The 24,544-nt window shown below is 38.4% G+C and overlaps 1 protein-coding gene across 1 annotated transcript in view; it reads right to left on the reverse strand.

The window, feature by feature from the left end:
- LOC126417176 (intraflagellar transport protein 56) overlaps nt 1-24,544 on the reverse strand; it is a 186,053-nt gene that overhangs the window by 133,147 nt on the left and 28,362 nt on the right. Inside the window, exons 2-3 of the mRNA XM_050085077.1 lie at nt 19,933-20,067; nt 19,590-19,778 (exon numbers count right to left, since the gene is read on the reverse strand). Coding sequence (XP_049941034.1) covers nt 19,590-19,778; nt 19,933-20,067 — 324 coding nt within the window. The remainder of the gene's footprint in view (nt 1-19,589; nt 19,779-19,932; nt 20,068-24,544) is intronic.

The following is a 24,544-nucleotide window of genomic DNA, read 5'->3' on the forward strand; positions in this document are numbered from 1 at the left end:
TGTCTGTCCGATACACGGAGTTAAGATATCACTGACTTCTAGAAAGATGCGAAAATCACATGTCTGTTTTAAATACTGTCGAACCAAAGAGCAGTTACACATGAAACAGAAAAATGAAAAATCTTATTAATGACAATATTATTGCTTTTCAAGATAACCAAGCATAGACTTTGGTTGATCATCATGCACTATAACAGATCACTGATAATTGATGGGTGTGCAAAATCAAGAATGCCAGTAATGATAACACTCCACATTAGAAGGCAAGACTTGTAGCTAGATGTTTCAAGCAAGTTTCAAGTATAGATTATAATGAAACATACAGCCCAGTGAATAGATAGTTTAATTCACAAATTTCGGACGTATTATAGTATTTGTGAGTTGTAGCATTGCGTTTTAGTACCTGAATAGTGTAAATTCGCTTAGTTGTCAGTCATCTGTTTTTGTTTTGAATGGTCAGTGTCGGTTGGTCACAGCCAGTGAGCTCCCTGCCGCCGTTGGATAAGCAGATGCCAGCAGCAAGTCGCACTCTTAGCTCATTATTTGCTTTATAGTTTAATTTTTAATTTCTTTGCGTGTTTTTGGGTTCTTGCACAGTTTAATTCACAAATTTTGGGCGTATTATAGTATTTGAGAGTTGAAGTATTGCATTTTAGTACCTGTATAGTGTAAATTCGCGTAGTCGTCAGTCATCTGTTTTGTTTTGAACGGCTTGTGAGATAAAAGACAGGGGGAAAAAAAAAATTGTTAGGGATGGATAGGGACTGCACCTGTTGTGTACGGATTCAGGGGGAACTGGCCACCAGTAAACAGCTGGAAGCTGTGGTCAACAGACTCCAAGCTGTTGCCCTGGGCCGCGGTGACAATGGGACACGCAAGGCGAGCGCTTTGGCGCCTCTGGAACCTACAGCATCTGATGCCACTGCGCCCTCAGATTTGGACGTCCCTGCCGATGGACACTTGCCTGATGGTGATTGGTGAACTGTGGCGGGGTCGCAAACCTCTGGGTGGAAGGCGAAAGTTGGTGCTGGCTGCAAGGCTGTACCCTTACGCCTCTGTAACAGGTTTGAGGCACTGCCCACTGCTGAAAGTACTTCTGAACCAGCAAGGGCAGCCTCACCTGTTGCGGCAGTGGCAGGTCTTCCTTAGAGGTCCAGACAAGCGCAGAGGGTGGGATTGCTTGTCATTTGGAACTCCAATGTTAGGCGGGTGATGGAGCCCCCTAGGGATGTGGCAGCTAAGGACAGGAAGAAAGCCAATGTGCACTCCATGTGCATACCGGGGGGAGTCATCCAAGATGTGGAAAGCATCTTTCCGGATGCCACAAAGGGAACAGGGTGCAGCCAACTGCAGGTGGTGGCTTATGTCGGCACTAATGGCGTGTGTCGCTATGGATCGGAAGAGATTCTCTCTGGTTTCCGGCAGCTGTCTGAGTTGGTGAAGACTGCCAGTCTTGCTAGCAAGATGAATGCAGAGCTCACCATCTGCAGCATCATCGACAGGACCGACTGTACACCTTTGGTACAGAGCCGAGTGGAGGGTCTGAATCAGAGGCTCAGACAGTTCTGCGACCATGTAGGCTGCAGATTCCTTGACTTGCTCCACAGGGTGGTGTGGTTTCGGTTCTGATAAATGGGTCAGTTGGCCACTACACACAGGAGGTGGCTACATGGGTAGAAGGGGCTGTGTGGCATGGAATGGGTGGTTTTTTAGGTTAGACAGTCTCGGGAAAAAGATCAAAAAGGGCTCCAGTCTCAAAGGGTACAGGGCAAAGAAACGACAAGAATCGGCCAAGCAACAGTCAGTATTGTAGTTGTAAATTGTCATAGTTGCGTTGGAAAAGTACCAGAGCTTCAAGCGCTGATAGAAAGCATTGAAGCTGAAATGATTATAGGAACAGAAAGCTGGCTAAAGCCTGAGATAAATTCTGCCGAAATTTTTACAGAGACGCAACCTGTGTTCAGAAAGGATAGATTAAATAAGATAGGTGGTGGTGCGATTGTGTCTGTTGGTAGCAGTTCATCTTGTAGTGAAGTTGAAATAGATAGTTCCTGCGAATTACTGTGGGTAGAGGTTATACTCAACAGCCGTACCAAAATAATAATTGTCTCCTTCTACCGACCTCCCTACTCAGATGATATAATAGCTGAACGGTTCAAAGAAAACTTGAATCTCATTACAAATAAGTACCCCACTCATACGGTTGTAATTGGTGGAGACTTCAATCTACCCTCGATTTGTTGGCGAAAATACATGTTCAAAGCTAGTGGTAGACAGAAAACATCTTCTGAAATTGTACTAAATGCTTTGTCTGAGAATTACTTTGAACAATTAGTTCATGAGCCCACACGAATTGTAAATGGTTGCGAAAACACACTTGACCTCTTAGCCACAAATAATCGTGATCTTATAGAGAGCGTCAGGACGGATTCAGGGATTAGTGAACACAAGGTCATCGTAGAGAGGCTCAAAACCATATTAACCAAAACCACTAAAAATAAACATAAAATATATCTATTTAAAACAGCAGATAAAAATTTGTTTGATACCTTCCTAAGAGAGAGTCTCCATTCCTTCCAAGCTAATTATGTAAGTGTAGACCAGATATGGCTCAAATTCAAAGATACAGTATCGACAGCAATAGATAGATCCATACTGCATAAGTTAATAAGACACGGGACTGATCCATCATGGCACACAAAAAACGTCAGAACACTGTTGCAGAAGAAACAAAAAAAGCATGCCAAATTCAGAAGAACACAAAATACCCAAGACTGGTTAAGTTTCACAGAAGATTGAAATTTAGTGCGGACATCATTGGGAGATGCTTTTAATAGTTTCTACAATGAAACATTGTATCAAAATATAGTAGAAAACCCAAAGAGATTCTGGTCGCATGTAAAATACACCAGTGGCAAAAAAAACAGTCAATACCGTCACTGCGCGATAGTGATGGAAATGTTACCATGACGGTGCCACTAAAGCGGAGTTACTAAATGCAGTTTTCCATAATTCCTTCACAAAAGAAGACGAAGTAAATATTCCAGAATTCGAAACCAGAACAACTGTTAGCATGAATGGCATAAAAGTAGATATGTTAGGGGTTGCGAAACAACTCAAATCACTTAAGAAAGGCAATTCTTCCAGTCCAGATGGTATACCAATCAGGTTCTTTTCAGAGTATGGAGACACAGTAGCACCTTTCTTAGCAATCATATACAACTGCTCACTTGATGAAAGGTCTGTTCCTAAAGACTGGAAAGGCTGATACGTATAGCTCTACATTGGGGCACAAGCTGGCCATCTGCTGGCCATTGCCAGCCTGCCACATTGGAGTTGTCTCTTGTTACTCGGCACTTGGTGAGTTACAACACACAGTATATTCAAATATTGGGGAGGTCACAGTTCGTAGTGATAGACAGTAAATCACCGAGTAGAACAGAAGTGATATCTGGCGTTCCGCAAGGTAGTGTCATAGGCCCTCTGCTGTTCCTGATTTACAGAAATGATCTAGGTGATAATCTGAGCTGCCCCCTTAGATTGTTTGCAGATGACGCTGTAATTCACTCTCTAGTAAAATCATCAGACGATCAGTTCCAATTACAAAATAATCTAGAGAGAATGTCTGTAAGTTGCGAAAGTGGCAATTGGCACTAAACAAACAAAAGTGCGAGGTCATCCACGTGGGTACTAAAAGAAATCTGAGAAATTTTGGGTATATGATAAATCACACAAATCTTAGGGCTGTCAATTCGACTAAATACCTAGGAATTACAATCACGAGCAACTTAAATTAGAAAGACCACATAGATAATATTGCGGGGAAGGCGAAACAAAGACTGTGTTTTGTTGGTATAACACTTAGAAGATTCGACAAACCCACTAAACAGACAGCCTACATTACACTTGTCTGTCCTCTGCTGGAGTCTTGCTGCGTGACCAGGTAGGACTGACGGAGGACATCAAAAAAGTGCAAAGAAGGGCAGCTCGTTTCGTGTTATTGCGCAATAGGGGTGAGAGGGTCACTAACATGATACGCAAGTTGGGTGGCAGTCACTGAAACAAAGGCAGTTTTTTTTTTTTTTTTTTGCGGTGAGCTCTATTTATGAAATTTCAATCAACAACTTTCTCTTCCGAATGTGAAAATATTTTGTTGACACCCACCTACATAGGGAGAAATGATCATCATAATAAAATAAGAGAAATCAGAGCTCGGACTGAAAGATTTAAGTGTTCCTTTTTCCCACATGCCATTCAAGAGTGGAATGGTAGAGAAGTAGTATGAAAATGGTTTGATGAACCCTCTGCCAGGCACTTAAGTGTGAATTGCAGAGTAACCATGTAGATGTATACGTAGATGTAGATCTGATTCAGTTCACATATAAGGGCCCATCAAAAAGTTTCTGTTTGAGGGCATTGCTGCAGCATATATGAAGCACATCATGACTTCAATGTGGACGTAAAAGCATTGACATGAAGGCAAGGGATTAGTACGGCATTCACACCTTTCTGATGTGCATGTGGTAAATGCAGAAACATGAACTTGGTAATGTTATTACCAAATGTGTCCAAAGAGGACCAATGTGTTGTTACTCTTTTCTTGGCTACCAGAGGACAAACCCTGGTAGATATCAATCAGAGAGTGAAGTATGTGTATGGTGCAGCATGTCTGTCAAAAACCACCACTGTGGAATGGTGCACCAAGTTCTCCAGTGTATTTATTTTACAATTACCATTGCCTACTTTAGGCTATGGTGGCCATGAAGCTTTTCCCGACTCTAACATCTTGGCTTGGAAGACATGGAGTATAGCAGAGAGTACAGGACTTCTTGCTAAGCTTCCTTATAGGACTTTGGTGCCAGACAAGACGTTTACTCTGTCTACAAGAAAAAAGAAGAAGCTCAATGCAGACGAGTATCTGTTCCAGATAGATGAGGATGTGCACTAGGAATTTACAGACTTCAAGGAAACTTTTAAAATTTTTGATTACCTCTTATAGTATTATTCAGTGCTTTTCTTTAAGGAAATTTAGCTGAAACCACTCATATAAATTAACCACAAGGACTTGAAGATGGGACTTAACATGTGGCTTAAAGTTAACATGTGGATTAAAGTTCGAATGGCCTAAAACAAGCTTCAAGATATTGTAAGCAACTTTTCACAACAGTTTTATGCAAGTTTGTAAACCACCCAACAAATGGAGATCCATATGTATTCACCAACCAGGTCACAAATGTTGTTGTTGTTGTTGTTGTCTTCAGTCTTGAGACTGGATTGATGCAGCTCTCCATGCTACTCTATCCTGTGCAAGCTTCTTCATCTCCCAGTACCTACTGCAGCGTACATCTTTCTGAATCTGCTTAGTGTATTCATCTCTTGGTCTCCCTCTACAGTTTTTACCCTCCACGCTGCCCTCCAATACTAAATTGGTGATACCTCGATGCCTCAGAACATGTCCGACCAACCAATCCCTTCTTCTAGTCAAGCTGTGCCACAAACTCCTCCTCTCCCCAACCCTGTTCAATACCTCCTCATTAGTTATGTGATCCACCCGTCTAATCTTCAGCATTCTTCTGTAGCACCACATTTCGAAAGCTTCTATTCTCTTCTTATGTTTCACTTCCATACATGGCCACACTCCGTACAAATACTTTCAGAAATGACTTCCTGAGACTTAAATCTATACTCGATGTTAACAAATTTCTCTTCTTCAGAAACGCTTTCCTTGCCATTGCCAGTCTACATTTTATATCCTCTCTACTTCGACCATCATCAGTTATTTTGCTCCCCAAATAGCAAAACTCCTTTACTACTTTAAGTGTCTCATTTCCTAATCTAATTCCCTCAGATCACCCGACTTAATTCGACTACACTCCATTATCCTCGATTTGCTTTTGTTGATGTTCATCTTATACCCTCCTTTCAAGACACTGTCAATTCCTTCACCTGCTCTTCCAAGTCCTTTGCTGTCTCTGACAGAATCACAATGTCATCGGCAAACCTCAAAGTTTTTATTTCTTCTCCATGGATTTTAATACCTATACCGAATTTTTCTTTTGTTTCCTTTACTGCTTGCTCAATATACAGATTGAATAACATTGGGGAGAGGCTACAACCCTGTCTCACTCCCTTCCCAACCACTGCTTCCCTTTCATGTCCCTCAACTCTTATAACTGCCATCTGGTTTCTGTACAAATTGTAAATAGCCTTTCTCTCCCTGTATTTTATCCCTGCCACCTTCAGAATTTGAAAGAGAGTATTCCAGTCTGAAGGTATTTCGCCTGTCTCATACATTTTGCTCACCAGATGGTAGAGTTTTCTCAGGACTGGCTCTCCCAAGGCTGTCAGTAGTTCTAATGGGATGTTGTCTACTCCCGGGGCCTTGTTTCGACTTAGGTCTTTCAGTGCTCTATCAAACTCTTCACGCAGTATCGTATCTCCCATTTCATCTTCAACTACATCCTCTTCCCTTTCTATAACATTGCCCTCAAGAACATCGCCCTTGTATAGTCCCTCTATATACTCCTTCCACCTTTCTGCTTTCCCTCCTTTGCTTAGAACTGGGTTTCCATCTGAGCTCTTGATATTCACACAAGAGGTTCTCTTTTCTCCAAAGGTCTCTTTAATTTTCCTGTAGGCAGTATCTATCTTACCCCTAGTGAGATAAGCCTCTACATCCTTACATTTGTCCTCTAGCCATCCCTGCTTAGCCATTTTGCACTTCCTGTCAATCTCATTTTTGAGACGTTTGTATTCCTTTTTGCCTGCTTCATTTACTGCATTTTTATATTTTCTCCTTTCATCAATTAAATTCAGTATTTCTTCTGTCACCCAAGGATTTCTACTAGCCCTTGTCTTTTTACCTACTTGATCCTCTGCTGCATTCACTATTTCATCCCTCAGAGCTACCCATTCTTCTTCTACTGTATTTCTTTCCCCCATTCTTGCTAATTGTTCCCTTATGCTCTCCCTGAAACTCTGTACAACCTCTGGTTTAGTCAGTTCATCCAGGTCCCATCTCCTTAAATTCCCACCTTTTTGCAGTTTCTTCAGTTTTAATCTACAGTTCATAACCAACAGATTGTGGTCAGAGTCCACATCTGCCCCTGGAAATGTCTTACAATTTAAAACCTGGTTCCTAAATCTCTGTCTTACCATTATATAATCTATGTGAAATCTGTCAGTATCTCCTGGCTTCTTCCATGTATACAACCTTCTTTCGTGATTCTTGAACCAAGTGTTAGCAATGATTAAGTTGTGCTCTGTACAAAATTCTACCAGGCGGCTTCCTCTTTCATTTCTTAGCCCCAATCCATATTCACCTACTACGTTTCCTTCTCTTCCTTTTCCTGATCCAGCCACCCATGACTATTAAATTTTCATCTCCCTTCACTACCTGAATAATTTCTTTTATATCATCATACATTTCATCAATTTCTTCATCATCTGCAGAGCTAGTTGGCATATAAACTTGTACTACAGTAGTAGGCATGGGCTTCGTGTCTATCTTGGCCACAATAACGCGTTCACTATGTTGTTTGTAGTAGCTTACCCAAACTCCTATTTTTTTATTCATTATTAAACCTACTCCTGCATTTCCCCTATTTGATTTTGTATTTATAACCCTGTATTCACCTGACCAAAAGTCTTGTTCCTCCTGCCACCGAACTTCACTAATTCCCACGAGATCTAACTTTAACCTATCCATTTCCCTTTTTAAATTTTCTAATACACCTGCCCAATTAAGGGATCTGACATTCCACGCTCCGATCCGTAGAACGCCAGTTTTCTTTCTCCTGATAACAACGTCCTATTGAGTAGTCCCCGCCCGGAGATCTGAATGGGAGACTATTTTACCTCTGGAATATTTTACCCAAGAGGACGCCATCATCATTTATCCATACAGTAAAGCTGCATGCCCTCAGGAAAAATTACGGCTGTAGTTTCCCCTTGCTTTCAGCCGTTTGCAGTACCAGCACAGCAAGGCCATTTTGGTTAGTGTTACAAGGCCAGATCAGTCAATCATCCAGACTGTGGCCCCTGCAACTACTGAAAAGGCTGCTGCCCCTCTTCAGGAACCTTACGTTTGTCTGGCCTCTCAAGAGATACCCCTCCGTTGTGGTTGCACCTACGGTACGGCTATCTGTATCGCTGAGGCACGCAAGCCTCCCTACCAACGGCAAGGTCTGTGGTTCATGGGGTCACAAATAATCTATTCATATTGACGGTACATGTCAATTATGGTTATTTATTTATTAGTCCTTCAAATCCTGTATGTATAGAATATATACAAGGATATTGGACATGATTAGGTATTTACAAGATAAAATACAGTTTGTATTGCAATCCTAAGGACTACATACTGAAGTAATTTAGCAAAGATTCATACATTCAACAAACATTACAGGAAACATACAAAGTAGAATATTAATAATGCATCTTTATTTTTGTTGTTTGGCTGTTATATATTCTGTCAGACTGTAAAAGCAATGATCAATGAAATATGCCTTTACTTCAGCCTTAAAACTACAGAGTTTACCTATTGATTTAATATGGTTAGGTAGATTATTGAAAATCTTTATCCCAGTATGTAGTGTGCCTTTTTGGCACAATGATGTTCTCACCTGTTTCATATGAAGGCCAGATTTTTGCCTTGTATTGTGTGCATGTATATCTTCATTTTTTAATAAGATATCTGGGTGTCTATCGATATATTGTTTGATGAAAACTGATGTTTCGTAGATAAAAATGCAAGGAAGAGGAAGAACTGACAGCTTTTTGAATATGGATCTGCATGATTTCGTATTTTTTACCCCTTCAATAATTCTTAGTATTCTCTTTTGCATCCTGAAAAGTTTAATACTTGTTGTTGTATTGCCCCAGAAGATTATGCCATATTTAATTACAGAATGCACATAGGAGTAGTATACATTTAACAGGCTGGCTTTGCTGCAATAAGTTTTTAAGATCCGTATCATGTAACAGGCTTTGCTTAGTTTTCTTTGCAAATATTCAATATGTACCTCCCATTTTGTGTTTTTCTGGAGCCAGAGTCCCAGAAATTTAGTGCTGTCAACACTTTCAAGAACTCTGTCTCTAAGTTCTGTTTCTATGTTTGGGTGGTGTCTTCCTTTTACATTATAGAAGTTCAGTGCTACTGTCTTTTCTTTGTTTATAATTAGCTTGTTGTAGCTGAACCACTGTGCTACACAGTTCATTGTTTGGATAGCGGAGTCTTTTAAGTTTTTCTTCTGTTTTACCACTAATAAGGAAGCTTGTATCATCTGCAAATTGGAGGGTAGTTTGGCAGTACTTGTTGTACATAAGATCCTTGACATATAGGAGAAACAGAATGGGTCCTAATACTGATCCTTGAGGGACGCCATGTTTCACATTTTCATATCCCGAATAGTAGTAGCTAATTTTGTTATGGTCAGTATATTGCGCTTCAACCACCTGTTTGCGACCATATAGGTATGTCTTGAGCCACTCATTGGATATATCTCTAATCCCTAATTGATCAAGCTTCTGCAGTAGGGCATTATGGTAAATGACGTCAAAGGCTTTAGATAAATCAAGACATATGCCTGTCACAAACTCACTTGCATTCAGTTTAGTATACATTTCATTAAGAAATTCAAATATTGCACTTTCAGTTGAATAGCCTTTCCTGAAGCCATGCAGTGAAGGAGAGAGAATTTTATTTTTATTTAGGAAATCAGACAATCTCTTATAAAAGACTTTTTCTAAAATTTTTGAAAATACAGGCAGTAGGGTTATTGGTCTATAATTTGAAACAAATTCTGGATTTCCTTTTTTGAACAGTGGTTTCAGTTTTGCTGTTTTTAAGCATGAAGGGAAGGTTCCTAATGCCAGTGAGCTGTTGCACAAGTGTGTCAAGGGTTCAGCTAAGGCAAGACAGTATTTTTTAATAATTGCATCTTGTATTCCATCAATTCCACATGAATACCCTGTTTTCAAGGTTTTTATAACTGATAAAATTTCTTTCGTATTTGTGGGTGAAAGGAACAAAGATGTAGACACATTTCTCACACTATTGCATGATGGAGGTGATATTTTGTTGTGTTCTTCCAGTCCACTTACCAACTGTTCACTTATGTTTGCAAAATATTTGTTGAAGGTCCCTGCAATTTCTGTTGGGCAAGAAATCATTTGTCCTTCATAACATAAGTTCATATTTTTATATTGTTTAGTTTCACTTGTTGTTTGATTTTTTTATAACTTCCCATATAGCTTTAGATTTGTTTTTTGAATTTTCAATGTATTTGTCATTTGCCATTGTTTTAGCTTTCCTTAGAACATTTTTGAGGATCCTCTTGTAATTCTTCAGGTACAAATGAAATTCAGGAGGCATGTTCTGTGTCTTTGCTATATTGTGTAATCTTCTTTTCTCTGCACAAGAGATTCTAATACCTGTTGTAATCCATTAGTTCTTTTTGAAGTTAGGTTGACATTTTTTTTTTTTAATGGAAATGGAGCTTCAAAGTATGACATGAAGATTTCCATGAATTTTTCAAACTTTTTGTTAGTATTTTCACAAGTACACACTTCATACCAAGTTTCTTCACTTGGTCTCTGTACAAAAAGGTTTATTTGTATGTTAGTGAATTTCCTTGCTTCTTTTATAAGTTCCTCTCTCTCAGTTGTTTCACTTGGGATGTGCAAAGCAATAAACTGTGCATAGTGATCACTGAAGCCATTATTAAGATTTCTGGCACAGAAATTGTGATTTACATTTGTGTTTATTAATATCTGATCAATTGTTGAGCTAGTTGTTGGTGTAACTCTTGTCGGAGAGTCTATGGTGGCTTTATGTTATATGTTTCCAGTAGGGTCATCAAGCTTTACTGGTCTTTTGAGATTTCTTGAAAATCAATATTAAAATATCCACATATGATCACTGTTTTGTTGAAGTTTTTTTATAGTATTTAAAGCTGCTTCTAGCTGATGACAGAAATCATTTAAGTTCCCATCAGGCCTCCTATATACACAGATGATTATTAATTTTAATGCAGAGAGTTCAACTGCGGATACTTCAAAAACTTTCTCTTCAGCTAACAGTTCAATGGGTTTTATGTTACAATAATCAATGCCACTTTTAACAAATATACATGACCCTCCATGACTGGATGTAATTCTAGAACTACTAAGAAATTTGTTATTACTGACATTTTGCCAAGCAAACTATGTAGAGAATCTGACATCAGATCCATAAAATTGTTTACAGATTTGAGCTTACAGGCAGAAAACTTAGCTGACATTTCTATTTTTCTAAATCAAGAGGTGAACAAACCATGAAGAATCTGTGCCACTTCAAAATGGAGGCTATTAGTCCTGTGCAATACCAGGAAACCATCACAGTTATCATACGTGTGGCTATACACCTAAAAAAACCACACAGGAAATCTGTGGGTAGTCTGATTATTTGCTGATAGGACCATGGCCAGACATTACCTCTGCAGTCTGCAGTGCCAGTCAGCATCTTAAGAAACAAATGAAGATTCATTGGAACACTGTGGAAAGGATCATGAATCATATTAAGGACACTATGAACTTTGTATTTTCCTTCAAAACAGGAAAATCAATTTCAGATCTATAGTGATCCAGACTAAGCTGGTGATGTGGAAATCAGGAAATCCACAACTAGTGTGCTGTTGAAGCTTGGTGAATTCACTGTTACATGGGGTTCACCAAAACAAAGAGTAGAAGCACACTCTATGAAGGGCCTATTGTACTCTATTTGTACTCTATTGTACTCCATTTGTACTAGGACATGTCCCACTCAAGGACCTGCACGCTGACTTATTAATGGAGCCAGTACCAAAGGGATGCTTCATACACAGAGAAAGAAGCCAAATGTCTAAAGTATCATGACATTTGAATGAGACTCCCAAACACATAATAACAAATTTGAGTCATCTTTAGGAGGTGTACTAAAAATGGAAAATCAGGATGAATGTATTTTTTAACCAAAAGTCAATACTTTCTTTAGTGATTTCCATTTTTGGTTGGATATCACAAAAATCTTTGCAGTGTGCACTTTCCTTGTATGTTACACCATCTTTATGTGTCCCACTGTAAGTATTCCAGAGCTTGTGTGTATAGCAAATAAAAATCCAAATTCCTGATGTTTAATTTGCTTATTACCAAAGTACAAAGGACAACTAAAACAATCAGAAGTTCAGCAAACATATCTCAATGAGGAACTTGAAACTTTCAGCACATGTCAGGAGCATCTACAGAAATTCTGGCTCAAAGAATAATTGACCATGCACTGGACAGATATATATCCAGTAGAACAGTTCATAATGGGAGGGAACTTCCGTGTTGTACAGTCACTGTAACAGGGTCTATATGTGGACGAGGAAATAAAATTCCCGTATTTTCTGGTTAAAATAAAATACACCTTCTCCCAGGTGAAAATACACTTTTTCCGTGTTTAGTGACAGTATAATTTTCCTTGGAACTATAAAACTTATCAATCTTTTGAATGGTTATTGTTTAATATACCGGCATAGAATTTCCCGGCACTTCAGGAAACAAAACTCAGGGGGGAAAAAAACATGTTATGGAAAGATATCTGATGCACAGCAATATGTACACTGCATATTTTCGTATTCCACCAAACACCACATGTTGCTTCCCAAAGCATTGAAATTGAGATTATGATGTGCTTTTGTAAGCCAGTCATAGCTCATGTCACATGATCTCGCCAGCCAATGACGGTGGACATTCAGAGCATATGACAAAGGATATTCAGAGCATAGGACACATGATGTAGTCAGCCAATAGCAACACCACTGTTAAATAGCCTGAAGACATAAATAGGAAAAGTTAGTGGTTTAAATTAATATACACAGTGTTGCTACAAGAAAAGAAAAGCTTTCACTTATAATATTGGTCTCAAAGATTAATAAGCTGCAAGAGAAGCTAAGCTTTCACATATAATGTTGATCTTTTTTGTGTGTGTTACACTTTAAGATACATCACACAATTGTGCCAGTAAAATTTTTAACGACATAAATGTCTGATCTTCTGGGCTCGAAATTATTCTAAATGATTGTCCTCAAAGAGTTGATTTTTAAATGAGAGTCAAACACTCTGTGATTTAAGAAATTCATCATACATTATCGCACATAGTTCATCTTGCATAAAAGGAAATTTTCTTTGGAAGCAATGTTTTTCAAACAACCATTCGCAATATTTTCCCGCAACCTGTTAGAAATAGGTTTGTTTCGGCAGTTTCCAGAGGGCATCAGATAAAAGGCATCATCTCGTTTGCGCAGCTACGATGACGCAGGAAGCCCGTATATTCGTACCTGTAAAACATTAAGAGATCTTACATTATGTCACAAAAGAAACAAGACATTAAGACGATACTCCAAGTGCATGGGAATTTCGTGAACGATACCAAAATGCATAATTCAGCTTAAGGTGCACATTCGTGTGTCCAGATTGGGACATAAATTTTCTTGGAGTACCAGTACCATATTATCTCATGTTTGGTTCTTTATTATGGCATAATGCCATACGTGCTTGAAGACGAAAATGTGCACTTGAAATGCAGCGAACAGTTCAAACTAGCCAATAGTGTGGGATTCAAACACTTCGTTTCAAATAAATTGACTGCCTCAGAGGAAAGGATTAATAAAAGCCTAATTTCTTTAGCAAACTGACAAAAATAACTTCATTGTTCTGCAAGGCGATTAAAGCTTGACCATCAGAAAGGTGGAAATAAAATAAAATCTGAAACTAATAACATATTTTAGCCTTCCATAATTATGTGAATGTATTTTAATTCACTTGATAGCTCCCAGCCACAGAAATCCATTTTGTTTTCACTTGACGTGAGAGCAATAAATGAAGAGGAAACAGCAAAATCACTAAATGTAAGCACAGGACATGTGGAGACTACCCACCTCCCCATTACAACTCAGACTGGTCTGTGGATCAGCCCCGCATCTATGATATTTCCAAACCCGGGCAATACAAGATAGTGCCCCCCCCCCCCCCCCCCTCAAGCGTTTGAGGTGGGATGCCAAAAATTTTAGAAATTGGCTTTCCAAAAATATGTTCATTTTGTTGCACATATCTTTCTGAAGAGCCTGAGACATAAAACATATGGGTCCGAGGAAAAGTAAGAATGTTATTTGGTCGTAAGTGTGCCAAAGTGCAGTGCCACGCCTCTTCACACAGCATTCTTCTATCGCATGTCACTGTATTTTGCTCCGTGGAATTCAAACGTGTAATATTTTGTAATGGGTGACATCAAACTATATTCAGGTCAGTGGAAATTAAAATGTCCTGTGGTGCCTCTCCTGCTCCCAGTTGGCCGGTTTGAAATCCTGCTCCTCTTAAAAAAAAACTTGCAATTAATACTGGATTGGGATTATTTGTAACAGGGAGAACAAGAACTCTTCAGAAAATTTGCACTGTTTATTGCCTATTATCTAATAACTTTCTGTTCTGTGTGACATAAAATTAAATATAGGATACATAAAACCAGTAAAAACAATAGACAAGCAAGACAGTACACATTTCTTCAACCCTTAAGTCCTAGCATTTTTTCTCTTTAATCTTGCCACAGCTTTACATGGTGTACTTTCCTTTCTGGGAAAGAATCTACTAACTCATCAAAGTTCGTCAAACATTTTGCTACATGAAAGAACAAAATGCCATTGTCTAATACTGAAAAAGCTATTAATACAAATAGTACCCAAGACTGGTGTGGTTTCTCAATCTGATTATGTGTATTTTGTCACTGTCTGCTAGATAAAACGAAATAGGCCTGCCTAACATTGCAGCAAGTGTAACACACATCAAATCAATGAGACTGTTTTGGCACAAATGGTCATTTTTACAACACGACAGAATATAATTCACAAAGTACCAACATCAAATGCCTATTAGGCCTACTACAAGCAAAATGTTTTATGTCAGAAAACAGTTTCACATTTCATTCATATGCTCTAGCTTCTGAAGCCGGAGATATAAAAGTAGTCGCACGAAATTTTTATCATATTCTTCCTTAATTTGTGTGATGTCCCTGTTTCTTCTCCTTCCTCATTCTAACAACCTTGTCATCACTAATTCTGTAACTATTCCTGAAAGTGTCAAAACTTATTCTCCAGTTAACTTCTTTAACCCTGCCACAATCACCGTTTTAGTTATCCTATGTCTATTCACCGGTTAGGCATTATTATGTGTTCGTACAACATGTTTTCCACACTTCTCCCAGAATAGAACTTTAGCGGCTGCTAGCTGGGGACTGTACAACTGGCCCTTACTAGTATAGTGGTCTGCCCAAAAACTTTATGTCAAAATTTCTTTTTCTTGGATACACCAGGAAGATAATATGTAATCTTTCTCATCTGTTATTCCTATTAGTCATTTATTTGCACTCTGGCTGTCTGGATTTTGCTAATAATTATAAAATGCTGAACATTCCTTTGCAACTAAAGTTTTTATTTTTTTTCCTCACGTTCATGTTTTATTGCTGCCGTATTATTCTGCAGTAGCAGCATACACTAATATCCTTTGTTAGAATATTGGTTCTTATCAGTCAAATTTACAAAAATTTAACTGAAAACTAAAACAATGAAAAATTCCTGGGTTCTTTCAAGTTTTCACGTGGATGAAAAAATTCCTGGGTTTTTCCTGGATCTCCCAGTTGTCATGGTTCGTATACACCCTGTGTAAGGAAACTTCTAAAGAAACAGAGATTACTGCTTAATAACTGTAAAACAAAGTGTAGGGCTATAGATAGAGAGATGCTGAATGAAACACATTTGGCTGTCAAGAGAGCAGTGCATGATGCTTTCAATGACTACTGTAACAGAATACTGTCAAGTGATCTTTCACAGAACCCAAAGAAATTCTTGTCATATGTAAAGGCTATTACTGCCACCAAAGTTAGTGTCCAGTTCCCAGTGAATGAGACAGGAACTGAAACAGATAGTAACAAAGCAAAAGCTGAAATGCTTAACTCCATTTCCTAATGTTCCTTTACAAAGGAAAACACAGGAGAATTGCCCCAATTTAATCCTCGTACCACTGAAAAGATGAGTGTCAGTGGTGCTGAGAAACAGCTGAAATCTTTAAAATAGAACAATGCTCCAGGCCCCGATGGATGTCAGATTCTATACAGAATTTGTGGCTGAGTTAGCCCCTCTTCCAACTGTAATCTGTCGTAGATCCCTTGGAAAAAGGCACAGGTGGCACCTGTCTATAAGGAGGGTAGCAGGAGTGACCCACAAAATACCGTCCAATATCCCTGACATTGGTTTGTTGTAGAATCTTGGAACATATTCTGAGCTCAAACACAATGATGTATCTCAAACAGAATGACCTTCTCAATGCCAACCAGCATGGATTTCTAACACATCGATCATCTGAAACCCAACTCGTACTTTTCTCACAAAACATACTGAAAGCTTTGGATCAAGGCAGTCAGGTAGATGCAATATTTCTTGATTTTCAAAAACCATTTGACTCAGCCCCACACCTACAGCTATTGTCAAAAGTACAATCATGTGGGCTATAATGTGAAATTTGTGACTGAATGAGGACTTTTTGATAGGGAAACACGACATGTTATCTTGGATGGAGAGTCAGTGTCAGATGTAGAAGTAACTTCGGGTGTTTTCCAGGAAAGTGTGCTGGGACCCTTGCTGTTCATGTTGTGTATTGATGACCTTGCAGACAATATTAATAGTAAAATCAGGCTTTTTGCAGATTTTGCAGTTACCTGTAATGAAGTACTATCTGAAAGAAACTGCATAAATATTCAGTCGGATCTTTATAAAATTTCAAAGTGGTGCAGAGATTGATAACTTGCTTTAAATATTCAGAAATGTAACATTGTGCGCTTCACAAAAACAAAAAACATGTAATTCCTATGACTATAATACCAATGAGTCACTGTTGGAATCAGGAATCAGCCAACCCACACAAATATCTGTGAAATGGAATGATCACATAGGTTCAGTCATGGGTAAAGGAAGTGGTAGAATTCTGTTTATTGGTAGAATGCTGAGGAAGTGCAATCAATCTATGAAGAAGATTGCTTACAAATCATTCATGTGACCAGCACTAGAATACTGCTCAATACTGCTCTTGACTTTAACAGGTCCTAAATGACAAACAGATAAGAAATACTAGTGAGATTAAGCAGCTACGTGAAGCACCTGCAATTATTCAATATAAAATTTGTTAACAGGACAAGAGAGTAACTGCAGTAAAGAAGAAAATGGGCCATGTAACAGGGGTAATTTCCAACATGCCATGGATGGATTATGAGCAGCACCTGCACTTAGAAGTGGCATGTACGGGAACTGTGTCTGGTCATTCAGTGCTAAGCTTGGCCTGACAGACATATGTTTACCAATTTCCATTATTTCAAGGTAGTTCATCTTCCTTCCTTTGTGCATGTGACACTTCATGTTGCATCTTATAACTGTGCCTTCTTTAAACAGGTGGTCTACAAAAAGTAGAGTCTCCTTCCCTAAGTTTCCATCTTCTATGGTGTTCCTTCAAGTGGGTGCATATTGCCCTGTGAGACAGATGTATAAAGAATTTGTCACAATTACAAGTGATTTTGTATAATCCATTCTTTTCCAAAGATGAAGTGCTGTTTTTACCATTGGGCAAAAAGTATCGAACAGCGTTGCACACATAAACTGATGTTTTAAAGTTACTGGATTTAAGCTTTCTGGCTACATCCAGTGAGACTTTTCCATTATATGGAATTGCGTACCATTTATCGCACTCTTGAGGTGGTGGTTCAAGAACAGGATAAAAGAGCACATCTGCTGTTCCAATGTTGCAGGGTAGCCATTGTTTGATACTATTTGTCTGACTGTATTTAATTCAATTTGGAAATTGTCTTCACTAATGGATTATTACATCACATCCGTAAACGAAGATGAATTACCTTGCAATAATGGAAATTAATACACATATGACTAACTGGCCAAGCTTAGTACTGAATGACCAGACACAGTTCCCTTACTCGCCATTCCTAACTGCAGATACTACTCATAATCCTAGCCATGTCATATTGTACATTACCCCTGTTACACACATGTCCCATTTTCTCCTTTACTGCAGTTACTCTCCTGTTCTGTTAACAAATTTTATATTGAATAATCACAGGTGCTTCACTTAGCTGCTTAATCTCTCTAGTATTTCTCATCTGTTTGACATTTAGGACCTGTTAAAGTCAAGATTATTTTGTTCAGCCACTCCCCTGGAACATATCACCAAAGTTTATTGATCAGTTTATTTTCTTCTAAGAACAAAGTTGTAATTTGTTATATAGTTCATTACTTAATGTGTCACATATTTTACCTTAATTAAATAATTGCATTTTCACTAAAATAATTCCCCTTCTTTTATTCCTAAAAATTACATTAATAATTTTTATCTTTGGAAATGAAGATACTCTTTGATCCTGCAAAAAATGCACTGCACCATATATTTATCTTTGTACCTAATGATGGTGTAACAGCCAAAAACCAGTTTGTGAAGTAAATAACAACTATTATACAATGTTACACCAGTGTTGTGTGTGTTTTCATCCATAACAATAAAATATTCAACCAAGAACTGACAGAACAATCAATCAACGTAATATCAAGTTATTTAAAAAAATACATTTCCATGCCATCTACGGACTGATGTTGACTTTTCTCAGGACCTAGGTTGCCCTCCCTGGTGTTGAAAATCACAGTCCTGAGACAACATACATGCTGTTGAACAAACTTATATGAAGTTTGTTACATTTTCATTATTGTAGAACTTATCAAACTGTGAATAACTTGTTTCAATTATCCACAAAGTGTTTTACTTTTGTTAATACAATGAAACTGCACTGCTTGCATGTTCACTATGCACAAATTAGTCCAAGCAACTGCCTTGGTTGCTCTATGGACATAATTCACATCACTGAGCTGCATGTAACTCTTTCAACACACAGTTTGTTGACAATGGAATCTGCAGTAGTTATGTGCCTTCTAAACATTCATCCAGCTGTTTATTGGTGTTATCCATGGTCAATAACAGAACTCAACATCCTTTTTAAAAATTATTATCTCCTGTAATAGCACAGACTTCAGTACCTGAAGCAACCATACATACAAATCCAACTGATTTGAAAGATTTAAGCACACTGTATTGTTTTGAAATGAAAAATAAAGTGAAAAATAAATTCAAATAACATACTGAAATAGGAAAACAAAATGTGAACTACTCTAAAATAAACGCTGAAAGGTAGGATGGGTATTCTCAGAAAATAAAATAATAATCATGGTACTGTAAACAAGAAAAGACAAAATAATTCTTGATCTCAATCTTTCAATACCTAGTCTCTAATTAAGGAAACAGAGCAAACAAATATGTTATGAAGTGGTATACAGTGTAATGCACAAAATTTGTCAGGAAGAAATTAGTTTGATTTCAAGTTTTCTTTCATGAGATTCTCATAGATATCTATTAATTGATTACTCGAGTATCCTAAACATCAGTACTCATTTTGAAATGCTGCTACAAACAAAAGCAAAATGGCTCACCCTTAAAGCTTCTGGATACATTCCAAGATAAAAGTAGCAGCACGCAAGATTAACAAATACACCATCTGGAGGATTCTTTAAATGTCTCAAGGATTCATATACAGACATTGCTCTTTTGTAATCACCCAAATGAAATGCGCAATAGCCAATCCACATCTCTGTCTCCTCATTGTTTTTACGTCCTGTAAACTAGAAACATAGTTCTGAAGCAAATATTAAATTACTATTCTATAACAGTTAATTTGTGATAACTGCCCACTTATCTGTCTAAAGTATAAAGCTAATTACAAAGTAAACAGTAGAAAAAATGACAGAACAAAAGAAGATAATGCTGTTATCTTACATCAAGAACGGTTAATGCTCCAGTATAGTCCCGTTTGGCCAAAAAGTCTTCTAATTTTGGTATTTCTTTTCGACCTGATGGCTGACTGCTTGCAGTGTGGGTAACACCACTAGCTGGTTTTGCTCTGGATAGAATCTGTAACCATTAAAGTGGTTTATTTCACCATAGATAGTGTTTAAAATATGGTGTTATTTTTTGTTTCTATGAAAATGTAAATTTAAACTACAGTAAAATTGCATCACTAGTCATAAAGAGATTCATTAAGAAAATAGAGATTTTCAATAAATTCTTTTTTGACAAAAATACAAAATGCTACAAAAGCAATAAAACAATAACATATTTTTTGATAGATATTTTATATGTTTATGCCCAATGACATTTAAAATCTCAAAAAATTCAGTATATATCGTTTTTCCACTTGCTCGAGTTTCTCTTATTATCTCTGTTAACGTAAGAGTTTAATTAATACAGAGCAGTGACTTCTAAGACTTGGGACATCAACCAGAGACTAAATCACTTCTGAAGTACTCAGTATTTGTTTATGTACATTAGGAGAAAAAACAGATACTTTGAAGAAAGCCACTGCTTCTCTTCTTCTACTAATCAACTGATGTCTCCATGTAACACTTCAAAGCATTTATATAACTTTACACAAAATGCTATCAGTTGTTTACATACTGAGGAAGTGAAAACTTGTTTAATATACACATTGTAGATATACAGAATTTACATCCCTGAGTCCAAATATTCTGACAAATTGCAGAGATAGTGGCTAGTGGCTTAATGAGATATTCTTTTACTTCTTTGTGTAATACATGGGAATTTTCAATTTTCTGCCTGTGTCTGCTGCAGAACACAATGAGAAAGATTTCACAGTGCAAAGCAGACAGAATGGCGATTTTTCATTAACACTTATGCATGTACTAGTTCCACTTCAGTTTATTATCCTTCTTTATGCTTAGAAATTCCACACATTGTGTCTCATTCCAGTATGTGCTCATCAGTCTCTACTTCTGGTGCCTGTAAGCAACTCTGATTTGTCTAGAATTGCACAATAATAACACTAAATGAAAACTAAGTCACCCCAGGAGATATCACACTAGTATCACAAAACACTTCCTCTAGCCTGATAGTAGCCTCAATTTTGTGAGGCAGAGAGGCCACGGGTTTCTTCAGGTATGACTCATTCATCTGAAACCATTCACTCATTGATGATTGGATTCCATAGAGCTACTGAATTGCATGGACGCTGATTGCTGTATTTCATCTACTGATCCAAATACTTCCGGACATTTTATATGGGGTTAAGACTGGTTGAGTTAGTTGGGCAGTTGAGGTGTGATAGGGTACCTCAGTGTGCGTCTAACCAGAAATGTATTCACGTAGTCAGTGTACACAGCTGTTGTCATCTTCGAAGGTGAAAGAGTCCATAGCATTCTCACCTTGATGCTGTAGAAGAAAGCACAATATGTACTCACTAAAAATGTAGAAATAAGCACTCTGGTTTACATTCATGGTAACCGGAATGATTGGGTCCAAGTCACGGAAAAAAAAAAAAAAAAAATGCCCCCAAAACATTATAAAACCACCCCCAGGCTGAACTACACCTTCCAAACGAAGAAGGTTAAACATCCCAATGGGCCATTAGTGTATGCAACACCTTGCATCATTTGAAAAGAGCCAAAATTGTAAGTTATCAGACTACACTATATGCCTCCAGTGAGTTACTGTATAGTTTTTGTGTTGCTTGTGCCGTTGAAGAGGTGCAGTGCAGTGTTGTTTTTCGTTGGCCACAATTTAATTAATGAAGATTTAATACTGTTTCTCTATTACCTTTGCTCGCTCAACCGTGCCTTGTATGCAGCTATGAAAGACTTCGTCTTCTCCTCATGTAGTTATTGCTACAAGGAAATGTAATACTGCTACTCTACTTATTTTATCAATATATGAACACATTTAGTATATATAATCTGTATTGTTCATAAATATACACAACATCAACTGAAACACACACACATTCACACAAACAAGCACATCACTTCCACCAGCAGCTCCAACCGGAATGTGACTTTTGTGAATTTCAATCTGGAGTGGGGCAGGGAAAGGGGAGAGACAGCAGGGTATTGGTGGGGGGAGAAGAGAGTGCTGCCTGGTGGGCGTTGCATGGACTAAAGACTGCCAGGCACAGTGCCAGAAGAGGGGATGTGACGGTTGGGAGCAGAATGCTCCCACCACCCCTAAGAGCCAGTTACAACAGGATACAGCCTTCATCACCCTATACCATCCCGGACAGGAACAACTGAATCACAGCCTTTGTTATGACTTTGATTATCTATCAGCATGCCCTGAAATGATGGACAGCATACACAAGATCTTTCACACCCCTCCAAAAGTGCTGTTCAGTCACCCGCCCAGCCTCCACAACATCCTAGTCTATCTTTGTGCCACTCCCAATCCCACCCCAGGGATCATATCCTTGTGGAAGACCCAGGTGCAAGACCTGCCCACTCCACCCACCCTGAAGCTCCTATTCAAGTCTTCTCACAGGCTTACCTTACCTCATCAAAGGCCGGGCCAGCTGCGAAAGCAGCCATCTTGAATACAAGCTCTGCTGCAACCATAGCACAGCTTTTTATATTGGTATGACTACCAACCAGCTGTCCACCAAGATGAATGGTCACCAGCAAACTGTGGCACAACATGCAGCTGAATATAACATGCTTAATTTCAATGGCTGCTTGAAGACCAGGGTGATCTGGATCCTCCCCTCCATCACCAGATTTTCTAAACTGCACAGATGCGAGTTATCCTTCCAACACATTCTCTGCTTCCGAAACTATCCCGGCCTCAACCTATGGTAACCTACCGTCCCCACACCCAAAAGCTTCAGACCCATCACCATATCACTTCTCCCTTTTCACATTACCTCATTCTCTTAGTGTGCCCCCCATTCTCTCCCCTTCCTTGCTTCTTTCTCTTTCTACTCGTCTCCTTTTCCACTCCCTGCTTGCCCCCCACCCCTTTCACACACATCCCAACTCCTGATGCTGTGTCTGGCAATCTCTAGTCCCCTGCATGTCCTGCCAGATTGAGCTCTTCTCTCCCCCAACCCATACAATGCTATCCTTACCCCTTTCCCTGCCCCATTCCAAATTGCTGTTCACTTTACAGTTGCATTCCAGTTGGAACTGCCAGTTGCTGCATGAGGTTCACTTGCTTGCGTGAATGTGAATTGCTCAAGAAGGTTTTGGATGAAAGCTATAATTTGTAACAGTCATTTTGTTGTACCAGGTTATCTTTACAGTGAGTAGCAAATCTACCCTTTTCTAAATATTGCTGATATTCCAACCTCTTGATATCCCAACCTGAAGTTTCCATTATTTGATTCCAACATCAACTGAATAGTACCAAACTTCTGTCAAATCATAATGTCCAGTGCAGAACCTCTGCACAAATCATAATGTCCAGTGCAGAACCTCTACACAAAAGTATATCCAAAGAATGAATGAATCTGAATGACATTTCATTTATCTGAATGAACATCACAACTAGTGTCAAAAATATAATGTATATTTTCCAAGGACTTCACACTTCTCTAAAGTATGCTGGTGATGCTAGTAGCTTCTATATTCACACCCATCCATGTACTTCCTTTCACAAAGTTACTGCAACGACTGTCCAATCTCGAAGGCACTTGTTGCCCTTCAGTATGCTTCTCCACAGGCAAATAAAGTATCAGATTCACACAATATTTGTGCTCTCTTCTATGATAACTTTTTTATGGTTTTCATTTGTGCTGTTTGCTGTGAACCAGTTGTAAGTTCATGCCACTATTCTCATCGCTGAGTCTGGTATGGAGATGCTTATGCCCTTTGTCAATCTACTACTGTCATCAGAAAACATCTCAGTTTCTGAAGAGAGCTCCATCATCCCAGGTAAATCGTTTGTGTAAGCCAATAAAAGGAGCAGGGCAAATGCTGAAACTCGCAGTCTATCAGATTTAATATTTTCCCACCCTGAATTTGGTCTTGTTCCCTCTATTTTCTATTGTTAAGATACAGCTCCATCCACTTTGAGGGAAAGCCTTTAATGTCATACTATTTTAGTTTCTCTAGTAGACTTTTATGATATGCATAATCGAAGGTCTTGGTAAGACCGGAAGAAATGGTGAAAGGATAATTTTTCTTGTTTATTCTACTAGAAATGAGTTCATGATATTATAGATAGCTTTCTCAGTAGAGAAGCCTTTACAGATCTCAACCTGAACTGTTGTTAGTTATTTGCAGAGAAGTTGTTCAATATTTTGTTGTAAACTAGCTTCTCAAAAATCTTTGAGGACACAGGAAGGAGGAAGATGGGTGTTGCTTATTTCCACTTCTACATGTGAGTGGTACTGCTGCATTCTTGAGTCTCTCAGGTAATGCACCTGACTCATTCAAAGGTGATCAAGGTAACTTAAGGAGGGAGGATGTCATTACCAAGTCAGCACAATGAGTACATGACAAGTATCAAGTACATTAACAAAGCACCAAAGTGAATGCCATTTCAAAAGGAGAACGCAACTTGAAAAAAATTCTGCTAAGAATATTAGCAATTCTTGAGCTACAATTAG

The sequence above is a fragment of the Schistocerca serialis genome, chromosome 8, assembly GCF_023864345.2.
Source record: "Schistocerca serialis cubense isolate TAMUIC-IGC-003099 chromosome 8, iqSchSeri2.2, whole genome shotgun sequence".
Lineage (NCBI taxonomy): Eukaryota > Metazoa > Arthropoda > Insecta > Orthoptera > Acrididae > Schistocerca > Schistocerca serialis.